Source organism: Trachinotus anak, unplaced genomic scaffold (assembly GCF_046630095.1).
Source record: "Trachinotus anak isolate AG129_WGS33_773 ecotype Australia unplaced genomic scaffold, CSIRO_AGI_Tana_v1 ptg000012l, whole genome shotgun sequence".
Lineage (NCBI taxonomy): Eukaryota > Metazoa > Chordata > Actinopteri > Carangiformes > Carangidae > Trachinotus > Trachinotus anak.
In genome coordinates this window covers 16,384,982-16,411,944 of record NW_027273863.1, presented here as the reverse complement: position 1 = coordinate 16,411,944, position 26,963 = coordinate 16,384,982, and the positions used below count along the sequence as shown (strand labels likewise).

Here is a 26,963-nt window from a genome sequence, read left to right as displayed (position 1 = left end):
TTTGACAGTATAAAAAAATAAAAAGTTTGTCTTACATGGAACACAAACATTTTTTCTCATGACACTGGGAACATGTACCCCATAAAATCATTGTGAGGGATTAAAGTGGTTAATGGCATTGAAAATACAAATTGGCATTCACCCCTTGCCCGCCCATCCATTACAATGCAAAATATTTTTAATGCTTTGTTTCCCAACTGCATCATAACCCAGACTTAATGGAATTCTTCCTTCATTTATTCAAGGTCAAAGCTCATCACTCCCACAGTCCTTTGCATTGTAAATCTTCCTCTCAACACGTCTGTGGGGGAATCTGAATAATTGAAAATTTCCTGTAGTCGTCGTCTAAATATCAGGGTACTGACAGTGAATAGTGATTCTGTGTTTGGAAAGGAAAACAAGAAGAACACGTATTTGTAGATAAAGTCAACCAAATACAACCTGGTATATTAGGTACATGTCTTGATTTCGTGTTTTCTAGTGAAGATTTCCAATGAACAGTAGCCGAGATGTTTTTCCTCCACTGAAGCAGGTTATGAACTCAGTTACTCCATTAGTGAGCAAGCCACAGCATTTGCAGTTAGTTGTGTGAGATTGTTATCAGATACAGCATCAAACACTCAGCTAGATGGGTATGGTACACTGGCACTCATCCAAGTCCTGACAAACACATCTCTGCCCACTGAGAGCATAACGCAGTCTGGTGTGGCACTGCTTTAATCACTCCATCCAAACAACACACAACAGTGATGGATGAGTATCAACAAGACTGTTCAAATGTGACGCCAGCAATTCCTGGCCAGGTGAAAGTTCACAGTGTGCTGGACAACCAAATTTGCCCAGCAAAAACATACAATGTGCAGCATAACCACATTCACTACATTTTTCTACTAGCTCATTTGATGCTGCAAGAATTTTCAATCAAGCAATACAACAGCAGCAATTTGGTTCCCATGAATGATTTGTTTCTCTAGACAGTCTTGAGTGCTGCTTATAAACCAACATTCCCAATTTACAATATTTGTGACACAGATTGAAAAGAAATTAGACTTAAAAGCAACATTAAATTTGTGCTTTATCTCCTCCCACAGCAGAGAAGAGCTTTGATCAACTCTTAAGATTGTAAACTAAGTCACTTAAAAAGTGGCCATCTGCAGGGGTCTCTTTCAGGGTTGATTAAAGATACAATGTAGATAAGAAATCGTATTTCTAAGAGTGGATAGACCCGTTGGAGAGATAATGAAGTTAGGTGTCACTCTATCAAACCTGCACTTTGAGATGGGATACAGGACACAGACACAGTGAGAATAATAAAATGTTATAAAAAGGTTGCATTCTTGGTTTTTTGTTCTTTTTTTGTTTTGGACAATGCATTGTATTCTTGTTTAAATAGAATAATTGACAAGCCAGCCAGAGATAAGGAGAGCTTTGCCTAGAGCTTTTTGGTTCTATTATTCACTAATTTAAAATGGGCTTATGGTGATAAAAACAGCTCAAACTCAAAAATATTTCTGTATTGAACAAGAGCAGATGTGGAAAACATGGAAATGAAAGAAAAAAACCTTTGCAGCATAATCATGATACATACCAATTTCAGATAGCAAAACAGTAATATAACCACACTTTTTACTTGCCATTTTTCATGATATTTATCCAATACCAACCTTTTCATTAAGGGCTACCTATATACACTGTTTAAATGCCACTTTTTAAGAATACACAGCCGCATCTCACAATGTACATTATAATGCAGGTGCAGTAATTGGGTGTGTTAAAATCTTTGAGTGTATAATGGACCCACACCTGGACCCACGTTTCTGCTTCAACAAATTTATTCCATTGCCTCTAATCAGCACATGAAACTACTGAGGGAACAAGTTCAAGTTCCTGTGTCTAAATGACTTAGTTATGTATTATAAACCATGTACAGTGTTTTAAATGAATGAGGATTTACTGTTGATGTACCCAAAAGGAAAGCATTTACTGTTTAGTGGATTTCATTCATACAGTATAGTGAATGAAGAGTTGTGTTTGATTGGATGCATAGGGAAATGGAGTGTAGAATGAATCAAAGCACAGAGTATGAGTGCTTGTTGCTAACTCCAGAGCACCTTCTCTGAATGATTTCTGAAATTATTTTAACAGAAGTTATCGGTTTTGTTAAGACATTTGAAACGCACAGCATTACATTGTCTCCAGTGACCAGTGAGAAATTATTTTTCTGAAATATAATTAAGAAGAGCACTGATGATTAGCATAAACACAGGGGAGAGACAGCACAGCGACCTCAACCTCATAACAAAGCAAAAAAGCAGTTGGGAACCTCAATTTGAACTATGTTATAACAGCATCTGACAGATTTGCCAAAACAAATGCCTGTGTGCATGCTTAAACTATCTTTGTGACTTAAGCTTATGGGGAAGGTACAGGGACACACACACACACACAACCCAAAATTAATTTCCTTCTTAGAATCACAGCACAGCATAAGGATCCAACTACAATACACAATGCAACACCACCAACAACAGCTTTTACTGACAACACTTAAAATACTTTAGAAACAACCACAGAATTAGCACTGGTCTATTTTAGAGTAGTAAATGCACTAAAGCCAGGCATCTGTTTCTAATATATTGCTTAAGCAACATTGAAACTCAGTTCCAGCTTATTTGAACATAAAAGAAAGGGACAGACTGCCAGATCTGGCAGTAAACAGAGCAGTAGACATACTGTGCAGAATTGCAGCATGTTAAGATAAGAATGAATTCTTACTGTGCTGAAGTTTACTGGGTAGCAGTCCTCTCCTCGAAAGGTGCACTGCAGTAGCATATCACTGATGTCATGACCTGTACGGTTATAGAAATCAGTCATGTTGAACAGCTTGGGCTTGAAGTTCTGGAAGTTTGCTTTATCCTTCAGGGCGGCCAGAACCTCAGGCTCAGCCAGGTGTGGGTTGGCTATTTGGTAGTTATTATTGAGGAGGGCCAGGAGCTCTCCCACATGATAGAGGTCATTTCTGGTGATTTTGGAGAAGCGGAATTCATTGAGGTTACAGAAGGTAACTGCTGGGAAGGTGAGGTTCGTCGCCGCCACCTCATCCAGCTTGGTGACGTGAGGATACTCCAGGTAATATGACACTCGATCCATGCAGACCAGCATCAATAAGCCTAGTGAACCCAGGAATGAGAGAGTCCAAAGGAACCGACGGAATGTCATGTGCCCATAGGCAAATATGTGACTCATGCCATGTAGGGTGGATATGTTAGCAAAAGCTTGCAGGTTGGAGGGCCTGATGCTTTCAATGCTTTCCTCTGAGCTTCCTTTCATGGCTGTAGAGTGATGCTCAATACTGTCTGCCCAAGAACTTCAGGTTAGAGACTTTGCTTAGCAACAGCAATAGCAGAATCCAACCGGCAGTGTTGGTTTGGCACACTGCTTCTTTATTCCCTCAAGAAGTGGTGATGGTCTCAATAAATAGCTACCTTAAAATGGTTGTCAGTCTTTGTAACAGTTTTCTTTTCATCACAATTCACTGTCCGGTGGTTGTCAGCTGTTCCTGTAGTCCCAGGTCCCCCCTTTTCTTTCAGGCTGCTATTTTATTATCTCCAAAGCTGTCCCTCTCACTCCCTGCTCAGCTGTCCTTTGTAGCGGCACCAAACACAATGACAGCTCCAGGAACACCCACTTCTACCAAAACGCAATGCCTCCTGATTCCTGAGTGGTGTGAAAAGGGACAAGAATACAAGGGACAAAAAAAGAGGGAAGAACAGAGAAAACAGCAGACGCGAGGATAGAGGCGAGAGATGAGGGGGAGACTGCAATGAAAAGGGCTAGCGTTGGGAGAGAGGTGCTAAGCCTAAGCAGTCAATGGGACCCTTCCTCCTCCAATCGGAGAGAATGCCTCTACATCGCTGTGATAATGGGATGCAATGGTTTTGTGAATGGAGGTAATAAAGAGAGAAATGGCTCACTGGTCCCTCGCTGCCACCTTCCTTTTTCTCTCGTGTCTCTTTTGCTCTTCTCTTTTCTTCCAGAAATGAAAATGAGAGGGTCAGAGACCTTCGACCAACCCACCACTGTGCTTGACAACCGGCGTTCACGGCTTCCACGGGTCCCACTTCTTTATTTGCACAGATCCTCAGTTAATAGGAAAGACCACCTCTTGATGCTTTATGGCCACCCCCCACCAGTACAACCACTAAAGCCGCTTCGAGACCTCCAGCTTTACTCCTGTTAACATACAGATTTATATTCTGCCGTGTGGAGCCTTTCACTCTCTTTTTCGCTTCCTCTCTCTCTCCCACCACTCCCCCATTTCTTGCTCTTGCTCTCTCTTTCACTCTCCCTCTCTTTCCGTCTTCCTCTTTAGTAGTCAGGATCCATCCCACTGCTGAATGGCTGCTTTGCTTGTGGGTCTGTGCTCACAGGGATAGTCTCTCAATCTGGACACCACATTCACTGTTATTTTCTAATCTGCTCCTACAGCCTCTGCCATCAACATGTTAGCCTGCATACAAGAGTGCCACAGGTTGCATGTTTATTCCCCTGACATACGTAATGCAGTTCCAGAAATGTCTACGTTTTAACCTGTTCATAACAATGCAAACAAGTAAAGAAAGCATATTAACTAAAGCACCTGGTTAGATGATTTCTTTATGATTGATAAATTATCTGATTTAAGATGTTTATGTGTTCTTGTGAGTGCACAGATAAAATATTTAAATTCTTTTGTAGTTCCAAGTGACAGACCAATCCCAAAAGCATTTCACAGTCTGCCTATACCAGTGCTAGACGATCGTGTGTGTGACTACAAGAGTGTTTTGGGCATTCCCAGTAATGGAGTTGGTGATTTTATTGGGGTTAAAAGTTCACCACACCATTCTGAGAAACCTTTTCATTTCTCCCAGGACCAAACAAGATTATCACTCATTGGCTACCCGGGGATGTCTTATTACCATAACAATAGGTGAACTGATATGACCATAGCCCTTGAGGATTAAATCAATATTCTGCTCTGGTAACCAAGCACAGACAGCATAGCAACCGTTACCCACGACACTATAGAGGTATGCAATTGATAAAACTATGAAAACCATTTCATCCATAAACTTCTGAGAAACACAGTGTCAACCATGCATTGTCACAGTCAAGATGCAATCTGAAAATTGCTCACTGGAGGAAATGCAACATGATGCCTGAAGTGATAGACTATTGTGGTTTTGAATCCAGCTATCAGTCTTTTTATCTGACAGGGAACACTAACAGTTGGAATAGGTCTACCAGCACAAAGTCTGAGGTATTGCAATTTTAAAAGTACACAACAGCAGCCCTTTTTTTTTTTGCTTCTTCCCACCAAAAACAGTTGAAGCAAAATATGATTGAGTCACTCTAATGACTCATAACATCATGACACCTTAAATATATCCAGTATGACTCCTTGTCAAAATGTCTTTGACTCAATTAACATGTTTGAATTTGCGAGTGGTTGATGCTTCACTCAAGGCTGGCTAATCGCCTCAGATACTTTAAAATGTATTAAATTCAACTGGATTCCTTTGTATTCTCAGTAATGACTGATAATGATTACTGTGCTGAAAAACACTTAACACTGATGGATGATGCTGTGCCCATTTAACATAAGAGTCGTCCACTGGGTTTCAGTGTGTCCCTAATCACAAACAGCGTCGGTTAAGTCAGTGTCGTTCGCAAACACTGGCAAACTACAAATCCTTCACCAAGGAGTCACATTTAATTAAATTACTGCCTACAACAGAAATCAAGTATGTTTTTGGGTACTTCACACACACTACTCTACTTTGAAAATAAAGAACACTACTGTAGTGGTAAAACCCAGGTAGCTGGTTTTTCTTGTTGGCTGCAAAACACACAGTAGGCAAGCCACAGCAGCAATCACGTCAACTCTCCAGGGACTGAACGAGTTTTTGGAGTGTGGTGATTGTGCAAAGGTGTCAGTATGTATGTATGTATGTGTTGTGTTATTTATATATATATGTATATATATATGTATATATATGTGTGTGTGTGTGTGTGTGTGTGTGTGTGTGTGTGTGTGTGTGTGTGTGTGTGTGTGTGTGAGAAAAACAGGAAACACTGAGGTGAAATCCTGTGATTACAATGATATTACACACATGACACTGAACAACGACCTCAATAAAAAGTAGATTGTGATAAGTAGCTAAACTGTCTTCAGTGAAACAGACATTTATTCACATCTTACTGAATTTTGCATTTGACATTCAATTTCCATATTCAGTGATTGAACACAAAATCTTTTCATGCTTTTTCATTTGGGTAGCCTGTCCTGTGTGAAGATTAGGAAACTTAAATTCCAAAGTCATACTAGCAGGCATGTCTGTTGTTGCAGATTGCAGGATGAAAGCAGTGGACTTTTCAACAGTAATTGGCTTTCAAGTGGATGGTGGAATGCACAGCATAATGCAGGGAATATTAATAAGATGGGAATATATTTAAGGTGTTGCTGAGCACTGCACTCTCTTTTTTGGGGGCCTTTGAATTTGACTTTTGACTGTCAGCTAATGTTGTGAAAAATTCCAGACCTAAAACACATCTGACTTTTTAGATTAGTAGCCGGTCTTTCTTCCTGATGTCACAACTGCACATTAACTAGTCCAGATATGCTTGTAAAAGCATTCAAACATCAACCTTCAAAAACAACCCATTATTGTTGTTAAATAACTGCTGATGCAATACAATTTATAGGATCCTTATGTATCCCAGACAGGAGTGAGAAGGTTCTGCTTGTTAAATTACAATTTACATTTATACAGTACTAAACGTAATGGTAGATCATAATCATGATCTTGGCTCTTTTTGCTAAACATGGAAATGTCTAACATTTATTTAAAACATGATCTAAAATATTGGGCTATGAAAATGTGTTGTCTATTAGTCCACAAAAACTACTTTTTGGGATACTACACATTGAAATGTTTAGTTCAGCCAGAAATGACCAAATGTGATAAAAAGATAATGCATACATTAAATGACCTCAGGACCCCTGATAAATGAAGGTCAAGGAGTATCTGTTATATCTGCTGTCAACAGAAATGTGTCATAAAAGCACTAGCAAAATATTCTAAACAAAAGTTGAACCTGATCTGACAAGTCATCTTGATGAAGTGAAACCAATATAGCAGTATTGTTGCCACTCTCACCATGTGATTCTAAATGATGGTGGATATTAAGTAATGCACTATAATTGCTATAGTTCAGCGAAATTTCCTATGACAAGCAAACCGCCCTGATATGATGGAGAGCTAAAAGGAGCAATTACAGTGAGTCATTCTTTGTGATGCCCAAGTTATGCAGATCTGGCAAGCACCTCACAGGACAGATTACCCTGTTAGGAACTGAACCCGGCAGTAAAGCAGTCGACATTTAAAAGCACATACATCACTGAGTTAAAGAAGAGACAGCAGAAATGCAATGCTGCACTGAATAGAGCAGTGTATGAAGGAATAAGAACACAACCTGAACTAGAGATTAGATTGGAAGTGTGATCCTTTGTAACTATCCCAGCCTCGAAGCACTTTATTCTCCGATATGCAATGTTCAGCAGCTAGCAAAAGCACATTTGCAACAGAACCTAATTTATAATTACAAAGAAAAAAGTCAATGATTGGAAATGTTTGAATAAATAGATGGAACCAACTATTTTGTTCACAGTGGTAGTTCGAAGGTAAAAAAAATAATGTTCCTGACCCTTTTTCATCCGTGCTGTAATCACAGAGGTTTCTATGAAGATAAACTGACTGCTGTTTCGTCCTTAATGTTTTGAACTGCTCATTCAATAAGGATCAAAATTAAACAGCTCAGATTTTTGCTTAAGTGTGTGTATGTTCACAGAAACACAAAACTTGTGTATTTGTAAACAAGACTGTGACACAACTTTGCATTTGGCAACTACAAAATAATCACTGCAGATATGAAGGGTTCTACAAATCCTTTAGAAATAATATAACAAATACACCTCATAGCCTTAAGCAATATGTTGATATGAAAGGCTGTGATAAACAGAACAGCCAACATTTTTCTTCTTCTGTGACTGTCAGGCAGACATTGCGAGGTAGCAGATGTGCACACACACTCACCTTTTCCCCCCCCTGTCTTCTCTTCACAGATGAAACAGCCAAACAGAAGAAATCTGCCAGACAAGAGAAAAAGATGGCCTTCACAATACAATCAACCAATGGCTGCTATTCAATATGTGTGGCGGTTGCTGCAAATGACCTTGCATAATATCTGCTGTGCACTTATGGAGAAGAAAGGGGAACAAAAAGCCCAAAACCCTGAACACACAAATGGCAGTGTCCTATGAGGGGATTTGGCCCAAAATGCTTACTCAAATGGTAACTCTGCTTTGTCAGACAAATCTACCTATTTCTTTAGTAAATCAAGGGGCATATATGAGGCTCCGTGAAGTGTAAACTGAAGTGTGAAGCAAAACCTCAAAATAAATAATATTGTGTTTCTTTTCTGTTGTGCACTGGAAAATGTTGTATTACTTAGCCTGAAAATGCTTGTATTTCTGTTTTGTGTGTACTGGATGATAGATAGAAATGCATCTCCTTACACCTTGTTTCATGAAAATGAAAATAAACGCTAGCTTTTCATTAAGAACTCTAGTGCCACTTAAAACCAGAAAGATTTTCATGATGAAGCTGTTATTGCAAAGCTGCCGCTGCTTAGAGCTCTCAGGTGTTTACCTTACTTACAGCTTTCCTGTCAACCGGCTTCATTCTCTACAACCTAGACAGCTTACATGATAGAGAGTGATGCTGCAGTAACTTTGTCACATTCACTCAAAAAAAAAAAAAAAAAATTGAGTGGAACCTCAGTAGCATGTTTTGAGAAAATACAACTGTGCCAAGCTTTGCTATGACAGACATGAATGAGTGAATTGAATGAACAAACCAATGATAAAGTGCTTTACCCAAGAGAGAGAGAATGTGTGTGTGTGTGTGTGTGTGTGTGTGTGTGTGATAAAAAGGCATGATTTGTGTTCCTTCCAGTGCCTTGGATCTCATCAATCAAAATGATAGAACGAGCTAGGACCTACACACAATGCATACACATCAGACAAGATGGATACATAAGCCGCACAATTATTGGCTTATTCTTTAACCGTTAGTTTCAGGAAATATCTCATTGATATATGTAAGAGATCATGTCAAACTGAAATCAGAAAAACGCAGTAATATATTGGGATATAGGGAATAAACGTTAAAAGGCTTTGCTTTAAGATAAGACAGTATCTGTAGTCAAAGGCAGTAGATGCTCACATGTTTTATAAAGAAAGCAGCTTCTAGCTGCTCCTTAAATATTCTTTTATACTAAGAGAATACAACAATAACACTCTGAGGGCAAATCTAAATGTTAAACTCTTCAAACAAACTCAAATAAAACAGACTGTCTAAAAGAAAAAAAGATAATCCAGGGCTGGAGCAGAAAAGTTCCCAAGGTCAAACAGAAGCTCAGAGATGTAAGCACACCGCTCACAAAGAAACAAATACTCCCATTACCGAAGTCAGAAACCACAGTAACACCAGCTTTAACTGAAATACATTGTGTGGACCGCATCGAGAGGGCGGATGAAGCCACTAGGAGGCCTCAGAGCAAAAGCAACTCATCTCTACAGCCAACTACCACCTCTGTGCTCTTCTTGATGAAAAGCTACTGTAAACTGTAAATACGGTCTGAATTTTTCATGTGCTGGCGACATGTTGAGAATATGCCCCAGATCATATTTTGACAAGGGAGCCGAAAACCAGTCATTAGCATGAAGCTGAAACATGAGTCCTCTTTGTCCAATTAGTGCCAATGAGGAGTGAGTTTAGCCACAAAGTAGTTTAAACACCAAATCAATACAGTTTAAATTAAAATGATAGGGACTCAAGACGGTATCGGAAAGCTTCAAGACTAGACATCAATTGTGCAAATTTGCAAACATATCAGCACTTTGTCAGGCTGTCATTCACCAAATCAGACTAAATGAACCTGGGCTTTTTGGGACTGCGGTTCTGGAGCAAGTGCCTGCTTTAATCCAGCCTCATATTCATAATACCACACATTTTTAATAAGAATACTCTCAATGTACATAAATCTATCTGAAAACAGTACAGACCCATGTCTTACCTAAGTACAAGTGTAGCCCACAGGTGTTTTTCTGGTAAATATTATGGTATTTAAATGTATCCTTAATATTTAAGTCCATGATATTTTGTGACCTACAGGCAACATGTCAGACAACAGCGGATTACAGTGAGATCCACTACCAGGCGTCCTATGCGACGCTACATTTAAGCTTTTAAAGCTGGTACAAGTGTGCCATCCAGTGGGCACCACTGTTACCTGCAGTGGCACAATCCTCTCCAAGTGACATCCGTTTATCTCATTACTGTCGCACGAGATTGCAACACGGAAACAGCATCACCCACCTGAACAAAAGACAGCGTGGCTGGAGGGACTGTAATCACTTCTGGTTCGTGTGGCGCGCAGGCCAGGTGAATTCAATAAATCACTAATTAACGCTGCTACATGAACAGCTGTTCGTGAGCCAGAGAAAGCGGAATGATCGTTCCTAAGCTGCTTGTTACAGTAGCTACACACACATATACACACACACACACACACACACGCTTAATAATATCATCACTTTACACCGTTTCCAAACATGACTAACGACGTGTCCAAAAAGAAGGGGAAAAGTTCGAGTGAGAAAAAGGCGAAAAGGAAAGCCAAACGAAGAGAGACGTACGCCATGTACATCTACAAAGTTTTGAAACAGGTGGGTGGAGGGAGAAGGGGGATGGGCTTCGACTACCTCGGTTTTCCTAACCTGACTTGAGCCGACAGCCTTTTCCCTTGTCTCCACAGGTTCATCCGGACACGGGGATTTCGAGCAGAGCGATGAGCATCATGAACTCCTTCGTGAATGACCTGTTTGAGCGGATTGCCACGGAAGCGTCCCGGCTGGCTCAGTACAACAAGCGCTCCACCATCACCAGCAGAGAGGTGCAGACCGCGGTGAGGCTGCTGCTGCCCGGGGAGCTGGCCAAACACGCCGTGTCTGAAGGCACCAAGGCTGTCACCAAGTACACCAGCTCCAAGTGAGGACCTCCACAAAACTCAGTTTCTTGCAATCGGGGGGGGGGTTCGAACCTGTGCTTCAGTGACTTTGTGAGCTGGTTGGTTTCAATAAACACGCAAAGCTGACTTATCTCATCCTTTTTTTTTTTTTTTTTTAAATCCCTGTCCCGTTTTTATTGAGAGGGGAAAGCGGTAAAATGCCAGTATTAGCCACTAGATGGGGTAATTGCACATCAGTTAAATTGCAGGAACATTGACGTCAGCGAAAGTTATTGTGTAAAATACACAAGATATTATTCATTAGTTGCCAACAGCTAACACTGCAACTGATATTTAGTCGAATCAACTGAACAATGCAAAAATGACCCAAATGCACCTGTCATCTTTCATACCTGCATTTATTCTTTCTTTAATTTAATATCTATGCTCTCTGACTGCCTGAATAATTCAACAGTTTTGTTTTTTTTTTTTTGGAGGAATTATAAAAATATATTAATGAATTGTTTCTAATCAAGCACAAAATTATCTATCTTCAAATTCTAACAAAGATTTAATTGTTTTAACTCAGCAGGTTTTGACGTTTTACAACTGACCCCCACATTGTCAGAAAATGATCACAACCTCAATAGTTAAGTTAAAGCCTTCTGAAATATAGGTGAAAATATTACACAGCGCACCTTTGTGTGGTATTGAAGTTGAGTGTCAGGGGGCTGAGTGACATCAAACTTGTTTCTTGCTGCAGAAAAATACTTTGCTACTTCTGAATCCTCTTCCCTGCCTCACATGTGTACATTGCCAATCGCACCTACACATGTTTCCTCATGAAACACGAATGAATGGGGTTGCGATGAGAGCACACACCAGCCCTGACAGATGTGGATTTAAACAGGTGGGTGTGATGTGTGAAACCAGAGCTTGATCAAAGCTTTAGCGTCTTATCTTCCGAATGTAGACTTCTCATCTGCAATGATTCACAGACCCAGTGGTGCAAAAAGTATTCAAATCATTTACTAAAAAATACCAGTGCACAGAGTCCTATAAATACTCCATTTCGAGTAAAAACCCTGGCGCAAAAAGTATCATCGGAAAAATGTACTTTAATCTTCAAGTGAGAAGTATCGAGAATAAAATGTTCCCCTGACTGGCATATTATGACAGCGTTAGATTGCAGGATAATGATGGATCGATGTGTAAGCACCATGTAAGCTGGACGAGGAGCTGGTTTTAAATACTTTGTATACAGTTGGGTATTTTATTCCAGGGGTTCCCAACCTAAAGAGGTCAGGCCCCTCCACATAATCACAAGAAGAAAATAGACATTTACTTCATTTTTCAGACTGTCTCTGAGCTTTGTTGTTATTGTGAAGCACCAGATAATGTTCCCTCTAGGGGTATCTTTGAAATGTATAATATGTAATGTCTTAATCTGCAAAGTAACTAGCAGCTGTAGCTGTCAGCTAAATGGAGTAAATAATGCAAAATCTCTCCCTGAAATGTAGTGAAGTTGAAGTATAAAGCAGCAAAATATGAAAATACTAAGGTAAAGTACAAATACCTGAAAATTCAATTCAAGTGCAGCACTGGATAAATTGTACTCGGTTAATTGTCTTCTGTTCAGCTGACTGTGATAATGAGATGTTTTGAGCCAGGACAGTAACTAGGCCTACAAGTAAAGAAAGTCTTTTGTCTCACTAGCTAACTCAGTATAACCTAACACTGCTCGCTGAAGAGCTCCCGTGTCTGGAAAAGCTGATTCAATGTTAGCAACATCGTCGTAATTTCCCTGTAATGACATTCGCAGGTGTCTTGTGTTCAATACTTAGAAATAAAAACATCTTGTTTGACAACACTTGCTGAAGTCTTTTTTTAGAATATTTCCATGTTTTCCCATGTCTCTATCCAGCTGCACCAATATGAATATCCAGTCTGCAAAAAGCGACAGAAATTTTTACTTGTCTCTGAAGTTACAAACAAAAACAAAGATGGCTACAGGAAGTGGCAATCCTTGCTCGTTTGCTTACTCGGATGTGTGGCCCTTTATTAATATGGGAAAAATAGTATTTTAAAAGGAAAATAACAGTATAGATAAATTGTTGTGAAATGTTTAATTTCTGTGACATGTTCTACAAGATGAGAAAGGAGAGCATCTATCTGCATTTGACTGAACAAAATAGACACAGCTGGTTTTAAAAAAATAATAATAATAATAAAAATTTAAAAAAAACCACAGAAATTTCAGGGATTTAGAAATGCCTTCAAGACAGGGATAATGGTTGTAAAACAACCTATAGTTTATCAAAGTTTGGTTTTTATATTTGTGAAAAAAGAAGTGAAAACCTCAGACTCAACTGCAATCATCATTTGTCTCACATGTAAAGACAATGATGGTGTGAGAGGTACAAGCTGTTTAATATACTTATTATTATGTTTCCGCAGTGCACGTTTTTTTAAAGTGTTCCTTTTCACCTCTGATGCATTCATCTCAACCTGACACGATCCATTATTCAGTTAGCTTTAAAAATTGACGTCTTTATAAACTGACTGAAATAATGCAGTATTGTGTCCTTGTTATGCATTCTAATCAGGCTTTTAAAAGACGGCACTGTCAACTGAATAGTACTTGATTACAGGATAATGACACTAGCGTTTGCACCAGTCCAATCTGCATAAAATGGAGGAACTGATAAAGGTCTCTCTAATTAGGATGGTGTTTACATCAGGCTTTACATACACCTATTAGGCTACCCTTATCAACATCCTACAAAGCCAGGCTCACTGTCATAATGCCCTTGTATGTGACTCCCACCACTGGATGTTATTGTTGAGATACCCATTTTCGATGTTTCCCAGTATCCTTGGTAATGATATGAAATCTACAGATGTTATTATGAGGGTGATACAGTCTTTGATGGCAGTGACTTTGTTCATGATTATCATGGCCATTTAGGTTTTGTATCTTGCACCCTTCTCCATATCCCCTCTCATGCCCATGCCTACTGGTAGTCATTGCTGTCTCCTTTAGGCAGGCTGCTATGAACATATTATGGATGGGTGCATTAGTGAGTGATGCAGAACCCAGGCTGGCTTGCCTTGTTTTCGTGTGAGAGTGCATCATTAGAAAATGTTCCACTTGGCAGGGAAGCGCGTATTAACTGCAACCGCAATGAAATGAGGTTGTGATAGATGGTTAAAGTTATACAGGACTATTAGGTTGAAATATGAACCTCTCAATTGTCATGATGAAACAGAGGGCTATTTGCGTGTTGATCAGTGCATTGAGAGACAATTGGAATCTGCAAAGACCGATACAATACATTATAGGTGGTGTGCTCAGAGCTGAAGGAGTACAAAAAAAGTAATCATGCTTCCACAGAATAGTTTGGAGCTACTGTTCAGTTCAGGGCTCTATAAATTCATTTAGGTTCTCCACTAAGCATCAAACATCGTGATGAGACCTGAGGAGGATTTGCAAACAGGGCACCCTCAGCCATATATATGGAAATAAGCCAGTGTTAATCGGCTGTCGGAGGCACTTTAATGGCATCAAAGACTTACAGCAGACTGTGTGTGTCTGCCTTAATGTGTCTGTATGGACCACACAGTCAATGTAATATTAGGACAATTGGAATAAGCCCAGACAATCAGAATCAGTAGACAAATTTGTAATGCGGCAACTATCTTCTCTTTAGAAAATTAAGCCAATTAAGCACGCTCATTATTTCTTATTATGTTTCCATGGTGACCTCCCGGTTATTCTACCACTAGAATAGAAACTTTAGACCCTTTTTCTCGTTAACTCCCTGCGTATGTGCTGAAATGTGTAAATTGCATATTAATTGCTCTCTTCCGTGAACAGAATTGTCCATATGCCAGACATAATATCGCTTCCTCTGATTGGAATATCATTAAACAACACATAAATCATTAAAATAAGAAACACCTGATGGATAATTGAGTACTCTGATGTCATGGTGGCGCCCTCTCTAAACTTAGACTTTCTTTGGGTGCTCTTACTCTGTCTTAAACTAACAGCAGATCCAATTGCAAACCCATTAGCATTTAATATTACTGTAATTACTGTGTACATTTCATTATGTTCTCAGTATATTAAATGACTGCTCAGTGTGGAGGGAGGGCTATAGTTTAATCTCTTTCTGTATTACTGTGTGCCACAGTACTCAAAACAGCATTAAGAGGCACATAATCAGAGGGAACTAATTGCCTATGATTGCATAAATGAAGTGCCTCACTCTCATCAGGGCTGTTGCTGATGTCCAGCCTCTTACTGCCTTGGGAGAGGAAGGCGGTTGACCACAATGCAGAAAACCTTGGAGAGGCAGCTACTGGTGGGTAATGTGAGGAAACCAAAGATTTAATATGTCCACAGGGAGCTGTGAGGGCAGGGGGTGTTACTACTGCTGATGTTTTTTGTTGTCATCAGAGTTGCCTCCGCTTCACAGAGGCAAAAAAAGAGAGAGAAAAAAGAAACATGAATGCCCACCATTTGAGAAATGAATTTATCGAAGTCGCTGTCTTTTTCCCCATTAGTAAGTGTTTAGTTCAGCGTTTTAAATAATTGCGTTACCAGGAATGATATTTAAAATACATTTGGGAGTCAATGAGGCAGGAAAGTGCCTACATGTTTTGCTGATGACACCCGGGCCATTTGGAAGACATCAAAGTAGAGAGGAGGTAGCCCAGATGCATATTATAAACTCATTATGTATATCATTTAAAAGGATGTACTCCAGCCGCAAAAACAATATTCCTAGTCTCTCTCTGGTAATGTGTGTTTTCAAAGTTGAAACTCTTACTTGCCTTCAGTTTAATGTGGCATCTATTACCAAACTGTAACATAAAATAAATGACCTTGATTTTCATACCAGAACAGTCGTTAAGGTATAGATGAGATGCAGCTATGCTTCTGTGTTTTCAAATGGGAAAGAAGGTAAAACCTCCGCACGAATATCATGTATTTCTCCACCCGTGGTGCAGACCTTGTTTTCTGCAGAGCTCGCATGTTTCTGGATGGACCCCAACACAGAGGAAGATAAACAGACCATATGTTTATTAAACTGTGAATTAAATACAGCAAATTTTAACAGATGGCGATTTCAAATCAAGTTAATCAGTCTTCCAAAAACTCAGAGGTAATTCTCAGTTATCCTCGCCAGCCATGAAAACCTATCTTTGGTGTCTGTAGATTTGAAAGATGGGAGCTGTTTTGCTACTGGGTAGAATTTCAACCAGCACTGGAAAATGGTGGTCCATCAGTCAAAAGAGAGGTTTGTCAGATGCCTAGGAAGTAGGCTTAAGAGCCTTAATTATGCACCGTCCCTCCACCATCAGAACACTACACGTGGGGCACAGTGACACAGCGGTTGCCAGTCATTCAGCCTAATGTTCTAATGCAGGGAGTCGTGTGGATACATAAAATCCATTAAGGCTCTTGAAAAAAAAAAAGACTGAGCAGAAAAAGACATTTTGCAAACATATACTCACAGGGGCTTACAAATAGGGCATTCTTATTTGCTCTTCCTCAAAGATAAATGTCAGGACAAAGTTTGACCTTAAAAGTTTTCCAAATATTCATTACTTTTTAAAATTATATTTAGTTTTAATGGTGAAAGCCCTGCTTAGAAGGGTAAAGGTTTGTAATCTAATTACTTGACCCTTTGATCTTGCTCAGTTGGTTAAGAGTAGGAGACATGGACACACACTAAATATATCAGGAATGAGCATTACTTTAAAATTAGCAAATGATACATTACCTATATTTTCTAAGTGAGCAAACCCCACATATTCTGCGTATTAAGGTTTTGTCTAATTAGGTACTGTGTAGTTTAGAAAACAGCATGTATTGTAGTTACCAAATTTGAGTTTATTCAATTCATTTGATACTTGCAGCCCGATAGAGACACTTCATGGCTCTAACTTTGCTGGAGGCAAATAGGAGAGGCTCGAGTGGTTGCATGTGAGACATAAAAATAGCATTACTTGTCACACTGCAGGGAGGGCCTCATACCAAATATCAAAACAACTCTGTGAACCAACCCTGCGAACAGCCAGCAGGCGCATAGTGGACATTAGCCAGAGAGAGTGAAACAACAACAGAAACAGAGAGACAGGCCTTTTTAGACAGTCTCCCTCACTCTATCATACACAACCGCTTTTCCCTGTGTGAGGCAAGCCATTCAGCATGTCACGAGGCAGCTTTGTCTTCACACCCATGGCCTTGCGCTCTCTTGAACTTGATGAAGACATGTTAGAGAGATACAAGTACAGGAGGCAGATGGCCTCCCATCACCTCAGTAGCTACATGCTGAAGAAGGAGATCAGGGACAGGGAATCGGTGAGGTCCAGGACTGCCCTTCCACCAGCTGTGTGCCAAGATGTGGTCATCCAGAATGCTCTGTATACAGGAAACTTGGAGGCTATGCAGCACCTCTTTCCTAGAGGATCCAGAGTAAACCTCATCATTGAGCCACAGGGAGGGGACATGCGCTGGGTCGCCAGAGGGGAAGGTAGGAGACACCATTTATCTTCATTAGGAATTAATTTAGGAATTCATACAATTTGGCACAGCATAGCTAGTAGCTTTATTGTATTTCCTAAAGATTTGCATCCAAAATTCAGAATTTCACAATTTCACTTTTTATTTTAACAGAAATGGCAATTAGAAAATAAAACACAGTTTAGCATGCAACAATAAGCAGCATGTAACTGGGGGATCTCACCCTCGGGTAGTATTTAAAGATACAAAGATGCAATATTTATAGCAACAGAACACGAGAACACATATTTATAGAAACCATTATATGCCCATCACATAATCAGACTTAGGAGTCATCTGTTTGTTCTGTGCACCAGGATATTAAAATGTGGCCTGTCACTGAAGACTAAATGAGCAGTTTGCTCTTTTATTTTGAGAAAAATCAACATTTCGAGTCAGTTTCCACATGCCATGGCTTGTTGAGTTACTAGAAATTCATTTTCAAGACTACAAAATTCTGGATGAATACATAACATAACATGGGCCCTTGCAATACTGGATTTGACCATTGACCAATGACAGAATAGAATGTGTAACTTCTAAAACCCTTGAATGCAACAATCGGGTCAGTTGTCCATTGACTTCAGTGGGTCAGCTGAATCAGTGGTCAGGTGATATGTACTGCACCATTCTTTGGCTCCTGTGCTATTGCATTGGCAAGGTTCATCAGGTCAAACAAAATATCATGTAACACCTCCCTTAAATAGCCCTGTCTGCACAAACAACCTGCATAAGTGCTTATTTGTTCTGGAGAAAACATACTGCTAAAACATTTAAAAAGACAAAGTAGTTGGAGCTTCAATATGGCTTACGTGGGACCTAAGATCAAGTGGCACAAACCAAAGGCCTACCGCAACGATGTGATCGCCACAGCCAAGGCCACAGGTTGTGTCCTACAGTTCTGGAACTCTCTACTTGTTGGAGATGAGCTAACGGTTCTCAGCATTGTGGACGACGAGGAGTATGGCTACCTTATTGATGCCATTTATGACACCAGCAACATAGAGGAATGGAGGAACTTCAGATTTAACTACAGAGGCCTGAGTAGGTTTTGCAGTGCTTTGATTTTAAAGTTGTGATCAGTTTCCTTCAAGGTAATTTGCATCAAGGAGCGGTGTTGATTTTGAAAATGTTATGACCTTACACAATACACTCCAATTAAAAAAAAACATAACTCTTGCAACTGTTACCTTCCATGTCTGCTTATTCATAGAGCTGACTCTACTTCTACTTCCTGCTGGCAGGACTATGGTCGCTGACTTATGAGCAGGAACTGACCACACCACTTCACATCACAGCTGGTCGAGGTTTCACAGACTGCCTGAGACTCCTGCTGCAACGTGGGGCCAATGTAGACCTAGCCCCTGGTGGCACCACTGCCCTTCACGAGGCCTGTGAAAACTGCCAGCCAGAATGTATCAAACTGCTGCTGATCCACGGTGCCAACGCCAATGCTGTCTCTGAAGATGGCCTGATGCCTTTGCACATGTGTACAAGCCCAGAATCCCTTGAGTGAGTAGAGTAGAATGAAACTAGAAAGGGTTGACCAGTAACTCATCCAATCAATAATCCTATTTGTGGAAAGACTCATATAACTTTACGAATCCATGTGAATCTTTTTGTACTGGTTGTCAGAATAACCATTAGTCACCAGCTACAGCAGCACAGCCTCCTACAGGAGACAGTCGTAACACCTTGAAGGAAGCCTATGTGTGTTACTTTTGCTGAACAGTCTCTATTGGCACAAGTGACAATTACAGAGAAAATGCAAATGCTAAAACATTAGCAGTACAAGAGAGTCAACAAGTCAGCCAATTGATATACAGCATTTTTTTCCTAAAACTTTCTAACATAAGCTAATATAAGCTAATATTAGCCGCCATAAGCCAATGGTCATGCCAGGATCTTATGACCGTGTAGCTGCAATACCCCTGAGTGTATTTAATTGAGCAAGAGTGCTTTTATTGCTAATGAATTTTACTTTTGTAACAGGAAATTGTGCAATTTACAGTAAGTCAACTGCAATATCTGGCCAAAGTTTGCTAACATTAGCTAACTTTATCATAAGCTACTGGTCCTTCAAGAGTTACACACTCATTGTAAAAGCACCTGCTGTTGATGAGAGAGCAAGAAAAATAGCTGGCAGGTGAGCGGAGAAGGTGAAATGGCTAAATGCTGACAAAAAAAAGACTGTGTGCGATGGTGTGAAATCACCTCCAGTTTGAAATCAATTGTGATGAACACAACTTGTGCTCTATTGCAAAACAAGGTTCTGTTTTTCTCCTGCAGATGTGCCAAATATCTCCTACAGTATGGCGCAGCAATCAATGGTCGCACTCAAGATGAAAATGACACTCCCTTACATGTGGCAGCCAGGAACGGCCTCTCAGACCACACTGAGCTCTACCTGCGCTATGGAGCCGCTGTCAACAAACAGAACGACGAGGGCCTCTCACCCCTGAATGCTGCTTGTTCTCAGCCCCACGAGGTGCAGGACCTCCAGCGTTACTTCAAGGTGTGCGAGATGCTGGTGGCGGCAGGGGCTGATGTCCACACTATGGACCAGGACAAACACAGTCCTTTACACATGGCCTGTAAGAATGCAAATCCGGACATAGTGGACATGCTCCTGGCAAATGGTGCCTGTGTTAACAACATGGACTACGGTGGTGAAGCTCCCATGCACAACATCCTGAAGGTGGTGTGCTACAAGATTTCCCATCACCCTGAGAGGATTGTTCGTGCTCTGCTCAACCATGGTTCTATTCGAGTGTGGCCTGGAGCCCTTCCCATGGTAGGAAATGAAAAGCAACATGTTATCTTAAAGTGCTAGAGGAGAAAATGTGTGCACAAACATGCAATGTGGGCTAATGCATTGCAGATTGGTTTGTAGTAATATGTCATATTTACAGTATGAAGCATCAAGGTGGCTCATTTTGCATAATTAGCAGGTACTGCACATGTAACACTTAAACATTCCTTGCAATATTCCAGACTTCACAACTTCACATTCAAATTATTCCCATTTCATGACACAACGTGAAGTGTTGCACTCTCTGCGGGAAACAGACTACAACTATCAGTGAACCCACGTGCACTAGACAAAATGCATGGTTGCTAATTAGGCAAGTGTTAATAGGAGATTAATTAGCACTAATTGCATAATTTCCAGTTAAACCCCTGGAGGGAAGACCAATCTGTTCATTTCACAAGTGTTTAATTACTTTAGTTCTATGTTCAGTTCTATGGAGTCACAAGCTCGCTCATGACCTTAAATGGTGGTTACATGAATCCTATTGCTTTGCTCTGTGTTGTGGTGTTTCTTTTAGGTTTTGAAGCACTGCTGTGAGTCACCACACACCATTGAGGTCCTTCTGAACGCCTACAGCCACCTCAAAGTCACAGACACCTGGGTAGAGTCGATTTCTGCAGAGATATTTAAGGCAAGCTCTTTACATTGTTAGTTGGTGAGCAGGGTGCAACCAGTGTGTTTTTAGATTTAAGATTTTACAATAATTCACTCCTCTAAATGCCATCCTTGTCCTCTTCTTTAATTTCTTCTTAATATATGTTTCAGAATCTGACTAAGAAACACCAATTAAATCATTGCCAATTCCATTAATTTTGATATTTTGTTAAACAGTTCATAAATTTGAGGTGGCCACCATTAAGCTGTTGAAATTCATTAGGTCTTTAAATAACAAATGCATTTTAAAAACTATTATTATAATTACAGTATATGAATAAACTAGATAAAAATAAAAGGTATTTTTCAGGTTGTGCTTATGGCTGTAGTGAATGTAGAAGACGTGGAGCACCACCTTAATGGTACTTAATATTCAAAATGGGCTAATACAGATGGATTTGTAATGAATGTTCATTTAGTTGGTTGGCCTGCTTGTTCATTCTTAAAATGCAATTAGTTTTACTGTAAAGTGAGACACATAATATCAGTGTTTTACATAATGAACTTGTGTTAATTTGTGTTTCTTCCCAATCAGGAGCACAAGGAGTTCTATGAGTCAGTCTTCTCCCTGGCAATGACTCCTCGCTCCCTGCAGCACTTGGCACGCTGCAGAATCAGGAGCTTCCTGGAGGGCCGAGTACACAAGGTGGTCCCGAAACTTGATCTGCCCAACTTCATCAAGAACTACCTGCTCCTGGAGTGCAGGGGCTATGTCCACTGAGAGCACTTTGTGCAGTCTCAGTGTTGAGACCTGATGAAGACTTGAATGCTGCTAAATGTGAAGAGGAGGGAGTGGCAGTCCGCAGTGGAATGATACTCAGTACTTTAATACAATAATATTTAAAAAAAAACACTTTTGTTAGCTCTTCAGGAGGAGGAAGCAGCTTCTTGTTTTCTTCACTTTAATGTCAAGATCAAGCTTTCAGCACAGTTACACGTTTGATTTTGCACCACAAGAGGGAGCTATAGCCTTGAGTTGACAAAGTATATAGCAAGTCTGTTTTGTATTTTATTTATTTTATGATCCTTTTTTTTTTTTTACTTCTGCACTTGCTAGTAAAGAGGATAACTTGCTTGTATTTTTATACATATTTCTCATAGTTTGATGTTAATGTACACTGTAATGGTGTATTTATACAATGAGGACTGCCATCAAATATTTGCATAAATAATTATTATTCCCACCGATATGATTGTAATTAGGCGTTTTATATCAAAATTAGGTCTATATAAAATAAAATACTCCACCATGGCCATGTAATCTAGACACAGTTATTTTATTATTTCCTGTTGTTACATTTTCTCTCTTCCCTTATGCTTCTGCTTGTAGTCTGCTGCTGGTCGTTTTTCATCAAATAACCCGCGTTTTTCTGGAAAAGAAAGAAAGAAAACTGGTGATGCAAAATATATTCTAAAAATAGCCTACAATGAGCCATTTAATGCAAGCAATATCCAAGTTTCCAGTGGTCACATAAAAGTTTAAAAAATAAAAATAGCCTAAATTGAGGATACACTGAATCATGTTGAATAACTACGTTTTGTAATTTGAGCTTTTATTGTGAAATGGCTGAAAATATTTTATCTGGTAATTTAATTTAAAAGGTTCCTGGCAACCTTTCACACACCAAATCTAAAAAAATATATATATATTCATAGGCTTTTTTTTCTTCTTCAAAAAGTTACACCTGTCCATTTACATCGGATGATAATCTGTTCATGGTTTTATTTATCTATCATGTACAAATGAAAACGATCTTCAGGCCTTATTTTCTCTATTTGCCTGAAAGAAAAACAACTTTGACAATTACATTGTTTTTATTAGAGCTATATCCCAGTTAACGTATATTTAAAAAAAAAAAAAAAAAAGGTCAGGAAAATAGATCCACATTATAAATCCTCTTTTAATAATTAATTGCATTTGTCCATCAGAAGGTGTGACTAGAATTCATTAAACAAAACAAGCGTATACAGAGGAGCACTGCAACATCAGAGATCCTCTCAGAAAGAAAGGCAGAGGAGCTCGGCAAATGGTTTCAATAGATCACAGAGAGGTGCTGCTGAAGTCACTTGCAATTATAAGAATTAGCCTGGCCTGGCCCTCCACTGCTAATCAGAGTCGGTGGTGATATGTTTATGTCCTCATGCAATCAGACGACCAGTTGGAGAGCCCTGGCACCCAGGACTCAATGGGGCTAATCATCATCAGTTCCCATTGCCATTTAAAAGGTGAAATGATCTGCGATTAAACCTCTACTGAAAGAAAAAGAGAAAAGTGTTTTTTTTTTTTTTCTGCACATGCATTTTGGATTAGGGATGAATTACTGCTCTTATAGCGCAAAGCAAAACGTGTGTGTTATTTAATTGATAAAAAAAATAAAATAAAATAAATAAAGATGCAGGGGTGGTTGAATTGACAGATGTAAGAGACGTTAAAGTTTGTGCTTCCCTGCAGCTTTAAAAAAAAAAAAAAAAAATCCCCCCGAGTTCAAACAAAGTAGAAATCCACTCAAATTTGACTTTGGCCACTGTGTGTCCGTGTCCACGCTGCAGTTGACCTCGCATAAACGTCTTTTATCTGGATCTAATTTCGCACAGAGTATCTCTCTCCAGGGAACAATTGTTGCAGCACTTCTTTTTTTTTTTTTCTTCTGGAGCCAAACGCATTGTTTTTAGCCGCGGAGGACGGGACAGAGAGCGGAGAAACATCTGCCTCTCCTCCCTCCTGACTCTGATGCCCATCGGCCCCAATATTTCAACAAAAGCCACCGTTGTTTTACGCTGTCCCTTGAATCCAGAGTAATTACTTATCATCAATCAAAATTAATAATAGCTGATTGGGTTGGTGTGGTCAACGATTATAGAAGGGGAAGGGCTGGAACAGTCTCTCACACCGTCTTGCAGTCAATGGTGAACCTGGCAAAAGGGGAGGAGGGCTGCCGGGGGGGGGGGGCGACCCGTCTATTTGGTCTCCACTGGGAAACCACCGCCTCTCAAGACGGCCAAAAAGTCAGAGGCTGAATAAGGAAATGAAGCGTAATTTGAGGAAGATGGATGAGCCCCCAGGGAAACACCCCCTTTTCATTCCTCTTGTATTGCAGATGATAACCAATGCGCTCTCTCTCTCTCTCTCTCTCTCTCTCTCTCTCTCTCTCTCTCTCTCTCTCTCTCTGCGCGCGCACAAACACGCGGTGCGCCGGGCAGGGGCGGGGGGGAGGAGGAGTTGCGGAGAGGGCTGGTGGGGCTGGGGTGGGGTGAGGGTGTGTGTGTGTGTGTGGGGGGGGGGGGGGGGGGGGGTAGATAGATAGAGAGAGCGTGTGTTTGTGTCTCAGTGTGTGACAAATAAGAGGGAAAAGGTAGCGGTGGGGCACGCAACAAAGCGCCCCACTGACTGACGCATATAGAGCGCGGAGGTCCGGAGAAGCGGTCCACTCCCAGGGATGACAACACGGCAGAGGATCTACTTTCAACACACTCTGCCTTTAAACTGAAAGTTTTTTTTTTTTTTTTTTTTTTTTTTTTTTGCGCGTCGGAAAGGCGAGGAAAGGACACCTGCTCTCAAGTCTCCACCGAATAAAAGCGAGAACCTGCAAAAATGCAGAGACCCGGCGGCCAAGGGACGGCGTTTTCTATCGATTCCCTGATAGGGACCCCTCAGCCCAGACCGGGACACCTGCTCTACACGGGCTACCCTATGTTCATGCCGTACAGACCTTTGGTTATTCCACAAGCGTTGTCCCACTCGCCTTTATCGTCTGGTATACCTCCACTTGCGCCTTTGGCTTCTTTTGCGGGACGGCTCACCAACACCTTCTGTGCCAGTTTGGGACAGGGGGTGCCGTCCATGGTTGCGCTCACCACGACGATGCCAAGTTTCTCGGATCCACCGGACAGTTTCTACCCGCCACAAGAGCTCCCCGGTCCCCGTTTAAGCGCCGCGGATCCCGGAGCGAGAAGACAGGAGAGTCCGCACTCCGAGGAGCTGCACAGCCGGGACAAGGGCTCCGAGCTGCTCAACTTCTCGGAAACTTTTCAAACGATATCAGGTAAGCTCGGCCTCTTTGATCACCTTCCAGAGCCACCAAAAAGTGGGACGTTTGCGTAAAAAGTTTCAAAACAAGAGTTCGTTGTTGTTTCATGTGGAAAGTCTTTGGCGTCTGGAGAGCAGACGAATCAGTGAGGACGGTGACAAGACAACGTATCGTACATTAGTTTTGCCTGACAGAAATATTAATGACACAGCATTCAGCATCCCGGGGGTGGAATTTACGATTCTTCAAAAATATGATTGAGGCCGTTTCTAATTGTTGATCATATTTTTTAAACTGGAGAGCATGTTTTTTAGGGAAACCTCAGGGAAATAGTTTTGTTGAGGGATAAACTAAGTTGCACTTTACAAAGTAGCCAAAAACGCGCCCAGTGTCCGGTGAAAACCTCAGCGTTCACTCACAGGACAACCTGTTGTGGTCCAGCGTGACCTCAGCTAATGTCACCACTAATAACAAACACTTGAAGGGTTTTCCAGTGAGGTTTTTGTCGCCTGTTATCTCCACCAGACCAGTCACAACGCAGCGATGAATGTCTAACCTAAAACGATGCGTGGGCCTCATAGTTGTTTTCTGGTTTGCAGGCTCATGAATGTGAACGTGTCTTATCTTTTTTTTTTTTTTTTTTTTTTTTTTTTTTTCCTGTCTCTCCACATTTTAGGTGAAACCAAACTGTACAGCTCAGACGACGAGAAGCTGGACCTAAAGTCAGCGGACACCGCCTGCAGCGACCGGGAGGACAGCTCCGCGGACAGCGAGAACGAGAGCTTCTCGGACGGGAACAACTGTGGCTCCATGTCTCAGAAGAGCAAACTCAAAACCGGCTCTCAGGAGGCGCTGCCGAGCGGCGGCTCAGCGGGGAAGAGCCGCAGGAGACGAACAGCTTTCACCAGCGAGCAGCTGCTCGAACTTGAAAAGGAGTTTCACTGTAAAAAGTACCTCTCTCTGACTGAGCGCTCCCAGATCGCACACGCACTTAAACTGAGCGAGGTGCAGGTGAAGATCTGGTTTCAGAACCGCAGGGCCAAGTGGAAACGGATCAAAGCCGGCAACGTCAACAACCGCTCAGGAGAACCGGTGCGAAACCCCAAAATTGTGGTCCCCATCCCGGTGCACGTCAACAGGTTCGCTGTGAGGAGTCAGCATCAGCAGATCGAGCAAGGGACCAGGCCATGAACTCAAATTTAAAAAAAGAAAAAAAAAAAATTAATAAGGTTTAAAAAAAAAAAAAAAAAAAAAAGAAAAGAAACACTTACATTGACTCTATGTTCCACTGATTTGTCGAACGCATGAAGCACAAAAAGGAGGATCCAGTAACTTTGTCTGAGAGGTGAGGCTGAGCAGAGCAGGGGATTTGCTCGCAGGCAGATGAATTATTTGGCAATATGCTGTCGTTTTTATTTATTGTTCTGTGAATATGTAAATATAAATGGGTAAAAATTGGTACAAACGGGCACTATGAGATGAGACTGTAAAGATTTTTTTAAGTATTTATATGTAGGGCCAAAATGTTCTGTTGGTTATGTGCATGTCCTCATTTGGTGAAACTATTCTGATATATATATATTTTTTTGTTTCGTGTTTCGTACAATTTGTTGAGCACATTTGCATGTAACTTAAGACGTTTTACCTTTTGTTTGGCAACTGTAGGAGCCACCTCTGACGGCTATTTGTGGAAAAAAAAAAAAAGAAAAGATGTGAAGGAAATAATGACCAAACAAGGGACAACTGTAAAGTATATTGACCTAATAAATCGCTTTATACGAAA

At 40.7% G+C, this 26,963-nt stretch overlaps 4 protein-coding genes across 12 annotated transcripts in view; 3 read left to right on the top strand and 1 right to left on the bottom strand.

The window, feature by feature from the left end:
- The window catches only part of asic1c (acid-sensing (proton-gated) ion channel 1c), a 94,174-nt gene extending 83,678 nt beyond the window's left edge, over positions 1 to 10,496 (bottom strand). For 2 of the 7 annotated variants that reach the window (XM_071492930.1, XM_071492932.1), the window contains exon 1: positions 2,776 to 5,975. In XM_071492930.1, coding sequence (XP_071349031.1) covers positions 2,776 to 3,330 — 555 coding nt within the window. In that variant the 5' untranslated portion in view covers positions 3,331 to 5,975. Of the gene's footprint in view, positions 1 to 2,775; positions 5,990 to 8,135; positions 8,189 to 10,179; positions 10,355 to 10,395 lie in introns of those variants that run through there. The other 5 variants (XM_071492936.1, XM_071492935.1, XM_071492933.1 and 2 more) reach the window with 5 other exon arrangements.
- An 89-nt stretch (positions 10,497 to 10,585) lies between these two features.
- Positions 10,586 to 11,259, top strand: h2bk1 (H2B.K variant histone 1). Its single transcript, XM_071492946.1, has 2 exons — positions 10,586 to 10,831; positions 10,921 to 11,259. The coding sequence occupies exons 1-2, from the start codon at positions 10,718 to 10,720 to the stop codon at positions 11,155 to 11,157; spliced, it is 351 nt and encodes a 116-aa protein (XP_071349047.1). The 5' UTR covers positions 10,586 to 10,717; the 3' UTR covers positions 11,158 to 11,259.
- Positions 11,260 to 15,388: 4,129 nt separating this feature from the next.
- On the top strand, positions 15,389 to 22,404 carry asb10 (ankyrin repeat and SOCS box containing 10). Of its 3 annotated transcripts, none has more exons than XM_071492190.1 (5): positions 15,389 to 15,479; positions 18,931 to 19,198; positions 19,976 to 20,480; positions 21,016 to 21,129; positions 21,688 to 22,404. In XM_071492190.1, exons 1-5 carry the CDS (start codon positions 15,404 to 15,406, stop codon positions 21,871 to 21,873), a joined length of 1,149 nt encoding a protein of 382 aa, XP_071348291.1. In that variant the 5' UTR covers positions 15,389 to 15,403; the 3' UTR covers positions 21,874 to 22,404. The 3 variants fall into 3 exon arrangements, with proteins under 3 accessions (XP_071348291.1, XP_071348287.1, XP_071348290.1); XM_071492186.1 differs by lacking the exon at positions 15,389 to 15,479 and adding an exon at positions 17,150 to 17,657; XM_071492189.1 differs by lacking the exon at positions 15,389 to 15,479 and adding an exon at positions 17,696 to 18,730.
- A 2,081-nt stretch (positions 22,405 to 24,485) lies between these two features.
- gbx1 (gastrulation brain homeobox 1) lies at positions 24,486 to 26,963 on the top strand. The gene is made up of 2 exons (XM_071492191.1): positions 24,486 to 25,195; positions 25,857 to 26,963. The coding sequence occupies exons 1-2, from the start codon at positions 24,745 to 24,747 to the stop codon at positions 26,369 to 26,371; spliced, it is 966 nt and encodes a 321-aa protein (XP_071348292.1). The 5' UTR covers positions 24,486 to 24,744; the 3' UTR covers positions 26,372 to 26,963.

What these genes read in the sequence shown, in the direction of transcription:
- asb10 (XM_071492186.1), top strand. Translation starts at nt 17,333, where the DNA reads ATGTCACGAGGCAGCTTTGTCTTCACACCCATGGCCTTGCGCTCTCTT. An exon ending in ACAAGCCCAGAATCCCTTGA is followed by an intron (nt 19,199 to 19,975) that starts GTGAGTAGAGTA and finishes TTTCTCCTGCAG; the next exon opens with ATGTGCCAAATATCTCCTAC. An exon ending in TTTCTGCAGAGATATTTAAG is followed by an intron (nt 21,130 to 21,687) that starts GCAAGCTCTTTA and finishes CTTCCCAATCAG; the next exon opens with GAGCACAAGGAGTTCTATGA.
- h2bk1 (XM_071492946.1), top strand. Translation starts at nt 10,718, where the DNA reads ATGACTAACGACGTGTCCAAAAAGAAGGGGAAAAGTTCGAGTGAGAAA. An exon ending in TCTACAAAGTTTTGAAACAG is followed by an intron (nt 10,832 to 10,920) that starts GTGGGTGGAGGG and finishes TTGTCTCCACAG; the next exon opens with GTTCATCCGGACACGGGGAT.
- gbx1 (XM_071492191.1), top strand. Translation starts at nt 24,745, where the DNA reads ATGCAGAGACCCGGCGGCCAAGGGACGGCGTTTTCTATCGATTCCCTG. An exon ending in AACTTTTCAAACGATATCAG is followed by an intron (nt 25,196 to 25,856) that starts GTAAGCTCGGCC and finishes TCCACATTTTAG; the next exon opens with GTGAAACCAAACTGTACAGC.